The sequence below is a fragment of the Musca autumnalis genome, unplaced genomic scaffold, assembly GCF_047663935.1.
Source record: "Musca autumnalis isolate F117 unplaced genomic scaffold, ASM4766393v1 scaffold_1, whole genome shotgun sequence".
Classification (NCBI taxonomy): Eukaryota; Metazoa; Arthropoda; class Insecta; order Diptera; family Muscidae; genus Musca; species Musca autumnalis.
In genome coordinates, this window is record NW_027411644.1 from 264,156,121 (window position 1) to 264,164,057 (window position 7,937).

The window sequence follows — 7,937 nt, forward strand, 5'->3', positions numbered from 1 at the left end:
CTAAAGCTGAAATAAACACAAAGATGTAAAATTCTGCAGTCCAACAATAAAAAAACGCCAACAACTATAAAAGGTATACCTATTCAGGGTTGTTATGGAGCTACTATGGTATTTTTGTATGTTTCAGGAGGAAACACTCCTCCGAAAGCCTTTCCGAATATAAGTATTCCTAATGATTTAGATATATCATAATAAAACATAAATCTTAAGAAGTCTCTCAAAGATATGATACTTAATATCTGTAGCCTTGGTCAATTCCTTCCCAACTATAAGTACTTGTGTAAATAATGATGACTTCTACTGACTGCTAAGTGTTTAAAATTTAATTGAATTTGAACATACGTAACAAAAACATGAAATCGACCGAAAATATATATCAGAGGTCCGCAAAATGCCACTCGCTTTTAATGCATATTCGCGATTTCGTGCTTTTTTCATTGCTTGCTATTGCCATCTCTGTTTAATGCTATTGCTTGCTTTGCCTTTACTTTCATGAGTGTGTGCCAATTGCACACACTACAAGAGCTCGTTGCCTTTTTTTTGCACGCTGCCTTCGAAAAAGCAGGTTGCATTACAAAAAGCAGTAGATGTTTCTGGTCAAATTTACATGTTAATAAACATAAAAAAATTAATGTTGAGAGAATAAAAACAATTACTAGTTTAGTTTATCCTATTATTAAAGAAACTCAAAGAAAAAGCGAATTTGGCAAATGTATTCATTTATTCAAACAGAAGATGGTACGATACTGTGTGGTGGTATGCAGTATTGTGCATACTGCATTTGCGAATCGTGTGAATACAAATGTAAAAGCAAGCAAGCATGCACTAAAGCAGTGAATCATTTTTTGGGGTGAATCTGCTTTTTGCACATTCATATTTTTTATATGCAAGGCACTGCACTATTCGCTTTTGGGAAAAGGCAATAGAGTGTGCCTTTTATATGCATTTTGCGGACCTCTGATATATATGGGAGATATATTGCAATATGAACCGATCTCGATATAATTTGTCAAATTTATTTTAAGACCAAATCCCGTCTCACTTTCCAAATTTCATTGAAATTAAACATACAAAGCGTGTTTTGTGCATAAAATACAGAAAAAGAAAATAAGTCGAAAATATATATGGGAGTTATATTCAAATCTGAACCGATTTCGATATAATTTGTCCCATTTATTTCTAGAACGAATTCCGTAACGCTTTCCAAATTTCAGTGAAATTGGGCATATATAGTGTGTCTAAATCTGAACCGGTCTCGATATTTAATTGGCACATTTATTTTTGGAACAAATTCCGTCATCCCAAATTTCAGCGACATTGGACACATAGCGTGTTTGATGCATCAAATACAGAAAATCGGCCGAAAATATATATAGGAGCAATATCCAAATCTGAACCGATTTCGATATAATTTGGCACATTTATGTCTAGACCAAATCCCGTTACGCATTCCAAATTTCAGCGAAATTGGACATATATAGCGAGTTTGGTGCATAAAATACAGCAAATCGGCCGAAAATATATACATGATCTATATCCAAATCTGAACCGATTTCGATGTAATTTGGCACATTTATTTCTAGTGCAAGTTCTGTAACACATTTCAAATTTCAGCGAAATTGGACATATATAGCGCTTGGTGCACAAAATACAGGAAATCGGCCGAAAATATATATGGGAGCCATATCCAAATCTGAACCGATCTTGATATAATTTAGCACATTTATTTCTAGAACAAATTCCGTCAGACCCTCCAAATTTCAGCGCAATTGGACATATATAGCGTGTTTGGTGCATCAAATGTGGAAAATCGGCCGAATATATATATGGGCGCTATATCCAAATCTGAACCGATTTCGATATAATTTAGCAAATTTATTTCTAGACCAAGTTCTGTAACACATTAGAAATTTCAGCGAATTTGGACATATATAGCGTGTTTGGTGCATCAAATGCGGAAAATCGGCCGAAAATATATATGGGAGCTACATCCAAATCTGAACCGATTTCGATATAATTTAGCACATGTATTTCTAGACCAAGTTCAGTCACACGATCGAAATTTTATTGAAATTGGATATAAATAGCGTGTTTGGCGCCTCAAATACATGAAATCGGCAGAAAATATATATAGGAGCTATATCCAAATCTGAACCGATTTCGATATAAATTGGCACATATATTTCTAGGCTAATATCCATCACACATTCTAAATTTCAGCGAAATTGGACATATATAGCGTGTTTGGTGCATAAAATAAGGAAATCGGCCGAAAATATATTTATATGGCAGCTATATCCAAATCTGAACCAATCTCGATATAATTTGGCACATTTATTTCTAGAACAAATTGCGTCAAACATTCAAAATTTCAGCGAAATTAGACATACATAGCGTGTTTGGTGCATAAAATAAAGAAGTCGGCCGAAAATATATGAGTATGGGAGCTATGCCCAAATCTGAACCGATTTTGATATAATTTGGCACGTTTATTTCCAGACCAAGTTCCGTCACAGATTCCAAATTTTATTAAAATTGGACATAAATAGCATGTTTGGTACATAAAATAAGGAAATCGGCCGAAAATATATGTATGTGGGAGCTATATCCAAATCTGAAGCGATTTGAATATAATTTGGTAAATTTATTTCTACATCATATTCCGTCACACATACAAAATTTGGAGATTGTATCTGTAATAGTTCTAAAGATATTTGCATACCAAATATAAATTTTTTGGAGGTACCTACGGTTTTGATGCTATATCTACAGATCAACGCGAAATTTAAAAAAAAAAATATATAGCCTATTTTCATTCCAGGCCATGTAGCAATGTACCCTAAAAATGTCAGTAAGATCTGTTCAGCAGTTTTCGAGTCTATAAGTCTATAAGATATCGTAAGCAAAAATGTAAAAAAATTCCCCTAAATGCATGTAAAGATCTTCTAAATATATCAAATTTGTCTGCTCGTGTATATGGAGTTTATTTCAAAACGAGAATGTATGTGAACGATATTCAATAGAAATATTTCCAATCCCTTCAAAATGCACAATTTACAGTTTGAGCAAGTTCAGTTACTATATATGCCTAATATGTTCGAATACCCACAACTTTTACTGAACCTTTATATGGGGGCTATATCAAAACATTGACCTATATTGACCATTTTTCGCAGGACGAATTCTTAGGCATTCAGAACTATAAATCTTATTTTTTGTAGAAAAATATACTAAAAAATGTGGTCAAGATCCCTTACATGGGAGCTACATTAAAACATTGACCTAACTTTATGATTTTTTTGCCAAATATTAGATTAACCAATAACAAAACATTTAAGGCGATTTTAGCTTAATCATATAGACAAAACCAAAAGACAGGGCTTTCCAAATACCTCCCCATTCCCTTAATATGCAAAAAAAAAACTGTATTCCGTTATATTGATTGAGGTGTAATTACTCGAAAAATATTAACAGTAGACCACCCAAATGCTTCCCTGAATTAATCTCCGTTTTTGGGATCCCACCCCACTGTGCGGCGTATCACATTTCCCTTCGACCGCTCACTCTAGGGGTGCTCTATAAATTGACGATTAAAATAACATGCACGGTCACGCCGTTGAAAGTAACACCTATTCTATTTCTTTCCCGGATTCGAGAGCGGTTTAACCTTTGCTAATATGGTTCAATCCTCGATTGGTACCACAATTTACATAACAATGTTGAATTAATTTAGGTGGTATAGATACTTTTTCCGCTTGCGTGCGCCTACAAGCCTCTTGACGTGAAGAGTAATTTCCCTAACTCTTGGGTCTTCACAGTGCATACGACGAAGCTCATCATGCCCGCCGTCAGATTTCGGGTATTCGGGCAGCAAGTATGTTGCGGGCGGTTGCAGATGTGGTTATGTCCCCAAATGTTCCCGAGGATTCGAAGGAATGGGCAGTTCTCTGAAAAGTAAGGCGGTCAGAGGTTATAAAGTCAGGGGGTATGTTAACGGAGACTATGATCGGGCGTTGGGTAGAGCTATGAGAAATGACTGGTTGCCAGGACACGTCATTTATCAGTGCCACAATGGTAATATCTGGCGAGGTGTGGTCCCAGCATATATTGATAGCTTTTTTAAGGAGCGTTTTTCGCAAACAAATCTATTATTCGTAACCTGTGGACGCAACCAGTAGCACCTAGCTTTACTTCCCCAAAGGCTGAAACAGCATTGCTTCTGATTAATATTTATACACCGATATTAATTTTTTTAAATGATTTTAAAAATCAATTGTTTCAAAAATATTTATTTCAGTTTTTCTACAATATCCTTAAATTTATCAGCAACTCAGCCGACAACAGTACCCACAGCAGCAGCACCACCAGCTACCGCGGCAGCATCCTGGGCAACATGAGCTGTTTCCTTGATGGCGTGTTTAATTTTTTTCTAAACAAAACAAAAAATAGAACCACAATATGAAGTGTAAAATGGTCAATTAAAATAAATAATTAGTAGAACTCCCACACTTACCACAACTTTATTCAATTTTTTGCGAAAACTTTTTGCTTCAGTTTGAGTGGCGGTTAGGCACAATACCAAAACCAATAAAATCACGAAATATTTATAGAAATTCATTTTCTATCGCTAGAGGAGAAGGAGGCAAATATTTGCTATTAAAAACTGGCGAAGTGCGAATGATGCGAATAGAAGGGAAGCAATGGCTTTTTATAGGTTCGAAACAATAATATTTTTGATGGTAATAGGTTCACATACATACATATATGCGTAAATCTTATCATATCATTGTGGCAATTAAGTGAAGTGTCAAACTGATGGGGATTTTTTTCATTCAATTAAAAGTTACACAAAACGAGGACACAGTTAAACAAAATGCGATTTTTGCGAAATATGAGGGCAATGTGCATTAATCGTATATTGCACATAATAAAATGGAAAATAGGTTTTTTTTGCAATATTTTTTTTTGTTCTTTGTGGGTAAAATCTAAAAATTAAGTGATGAAGTGTTTAATCAATAACCTTGTAATTAAATTTAAATCGTTGTTTTTATCTATCTTCAATAGATAAGATTAATTTTGGTATGTTGAAGGAAATTATTGACAACAATGAACTTGAAATTTTAAGTGAAAACCACTTGCAGAAATGATAAATATTGTAAAATATTATCACGTCAATAACTCTTCAAATGCTGTATCAGTTACTGGGAACTGATGCAATTTTAATTGCATTACATGAGAACACTTTAGAAAAAGGCTTCCGGTTGTTAAGTTTGTCATTTCGTTTGTAACTACTAGAAGTAATTATTGGAGACCCTTACTTACCTACTTAGCTAGCCCATTACAGAACATTTGTTCCATTGAACGAACTAAGAAAAGATCTCCAACTATCTCTGTTTAGTGCTTCGCTTTCTGGAATACCGCGCCTTGTCATCTCTTCATCCACTTGTTTGTGCCATCTATTCTTTGGCCTGCCAAATCTGCGTGCACCGCCATGTGGCTCGAATTGATACTCCTTTTTAGCGGGTTCATCATCGCTCATTCTTATTATATGGCCTAGCCAACGCAATCGCCGCATTTCGATACGTTTAACTATTGATGTATTGATGTCGTTGTATAGCAGATACAGCTCGTGGTTCATGCGACGTCGATATTCATTCGATATTCGATTGTTCCGTAGATCTTTCGAAGAATTTTTCTCTCAAACACGCCAAGCACTGCCTTATCTGCTTGCGCAAGTACCCAGGCTTCGGAACCATACAACAGCACGGGTAGTACTAGTGTTTTGTAAAGCGTTATTTTTGTTTGACGAGTTATGGATTTGTTTTTGAAGTGCTTACTTAAGCCAAAGTAGCATCTGTTGGCCAACACAATTCTTCTTTTTATTTCACAACTGATGTTGTTTGTTGTGTTTACGGCGGTGCCGAGGTATATGAAGTCTTTTCCTACCTCAAAATTATTGGAACCAACTTCAACAGTTGGTTCGATCTCAATGGACGCATCGACATCGCGCGTCGACACCATTAACTTGGTTTTCTCGCCGTTTACCGCCAGACCCACTTAAGCAGATTCTCCTTCGACCTTCATAAAGGTATCGGTTATTTCTTTTACTGATCGTCCCATGGTGTCTATATCATCAGCATAAGCAAGTAACATGTGGCTATTGGTGTAGATTGTACCACTTCTTTTGACGTTTGCCTCTCGTATAACCTTTTCTAGCAGGATGTTGAAAAGATCACGAGAAAGGCTGTCTCCTTGCCTGAAACCTTTTTTGGTACAAAACTCTTCGGAGAGGTTCTTTCCTATTTTAACGGAAGATCTTGTGTCAGTTGGAGTCATTTTACAAAGCCGAATGAGCTTTGCGAGGATACCAAATTCAGACATGGCTTGGAATACCTTTGAACGTAGCGGGCTGTCGAAGGCTTCTTTATAATCGACAAAAATGTGATAGGTGTCGATCTGCATCTCTTCGGTCTTCTCCAGGATTTGCCGCAGGGTAAATATCTTGCCAGGTCTAAAGCCGCATTGGTATAGTCCAATTATTTCGTTGACCATGGGCTTTAGTCGTTACCACAATATCCCTGACACTATCTTGTATAATTAATTCCTTTCTTATGGACGGGACACAGGATGCTCAGGTTCCAATCGTCGGGTACGCGTTCTTCCTGCCAGATGGAGCTAACTACCTGATGTATACACCTTATCAGCGTGTCGCCTTCGGTTTTAAACAGCTCGGCTGGTAGGCCATCAGCTCTGGCTGCCTTATTTTTCTTCAGCCGATTTATTGCTGCCTTTACCTCATCTTGGCCGGGTGGTATACATTCAATACCATCTTCTGGGATTGGATCTGTGGTATTTTCGTCGACTTCGCTTATTGGATACCAACAGTTTGGAAAAATGCCCTTTCCATATCCTTAGCACACTATCTGTATCAGTTACCAGATTACCTTGCTGGTTTCTACAGGAGGATGTGCCAGTTGCAAAGCCATCAGTTTGATGTTTCACTCTTTGGTAGAATTTTCGGACTTCATTCTGTCTCCTGTACATCTCGATTTGTCCACACTCCCGATTTCCCATCTCTCTCTCTTTTTTCTTGCGGAAAAGACGTTTCTCCTCTCTCCTTTTCTCCCGTGCGTTACGCATTGCTACGCGTTGCTACTGATTGTAAAGTAGCCCTATATGCCGCATTTTTCTCTTCGGTAGCAGCACGACACTCCTGGTCCTACCATGGATTCCTTAATGGAGATCTCTGGTATCCAAGTACTGATTTTGCGGCTGTTTGCATGGAGTGGGCAATGTTTTGCAATTGTCCTGATATGTTATCGGGACGAGGAGTGCTTTGATTAAGCAGTTGGGCCAGTTGAGTGGAATATGCTGTGGCTATCTGTTGTGATTGCAGCTTACCCAAACCCAAGTTTTTAACGTTCTTATGGGTGAACGCGCGGCACATGTTAGCTCACTATCCTTAACGGGTGTTAAAGCCAGTTCCCCAGGTGACACCACGGGAAGGTCAGTGTCCACTTGAGATGAAAGAGGGACCAAGATAAATCCTGGGCTTTGCCATGTTAAAGCCGGTCAGTACCGTTCCTTGGTATCTTCCATCCCCTACGTCACCCAGAACCACAAACTATATATATATTATTGATCAACGCACAGAGGGGAAGCATAGGCCTAAAGTTGCTCAAAACTCAAAAAATAAAAATCGTTTTTTTATGAAAAAAAATTTGATAAACGGCAACCAGACTCTTTTCTACATTTGCTATAACCATCCTCGACTTTGTAAGATTAACCAATCCAATGCAGCAGTCGATTGAACTCAGCCATACTGAAAACAAAAAGTAGATTTTCGAAAACTCAGAAATTAGGTGAACATTAAAATGACATTATTTTCCCGAAAATTTATATTTTTCAAGATTTATTGTTTTTGTACAGTCTCCGAA

General features: G+C 37.1%; 1 protein-coding gene across 1 annotated transcript; it reads right to left on the minus strand.

The window, feature by feature from the left end:
• Positions 1–4,243: 4,243 nt before the first annotated feature.
• Positions 4,244–4,696, minus strand: LOC141391240 (stomoxyn-like). Its single transcript, XM_073964152.1, has 2 exons — positions 4,514–4,696; positions 4,244–4,429 (listed from the first exon to the last, which is right to left on the minus strand). Exons 1-2 carry the CDS (start codon positions 4,616–4,618, stop codon positions 4,331–4,333), a joined length of 204 nt encoding a protein of 67 aa, XP_073820253.1. The 5' UTR covers positions 4,619–4,696; the 3' UTR covers positions 4,244–4,330.
• Positions 4,697–7,937: the final 3,241 nt, after the last annotated feature.

Excerpts from the sequence above, each read along its gene's own strand:
- LOC141391240 (XM_073964152.1), bottom strand. The coding sequence starts at position 4,618 with ATGAATTTCTATAAATATTTCGTGATTTTATTGGTTTTGGTATTGTGC. Across the intron at positions 4,430-4,513 it reads AAAAATTGAATAAAGTTGTG|AAAAAAATTAAACACGCCAT; the intron begins GTAAGTGTGGGA and ends TGTTTTGTTTAG.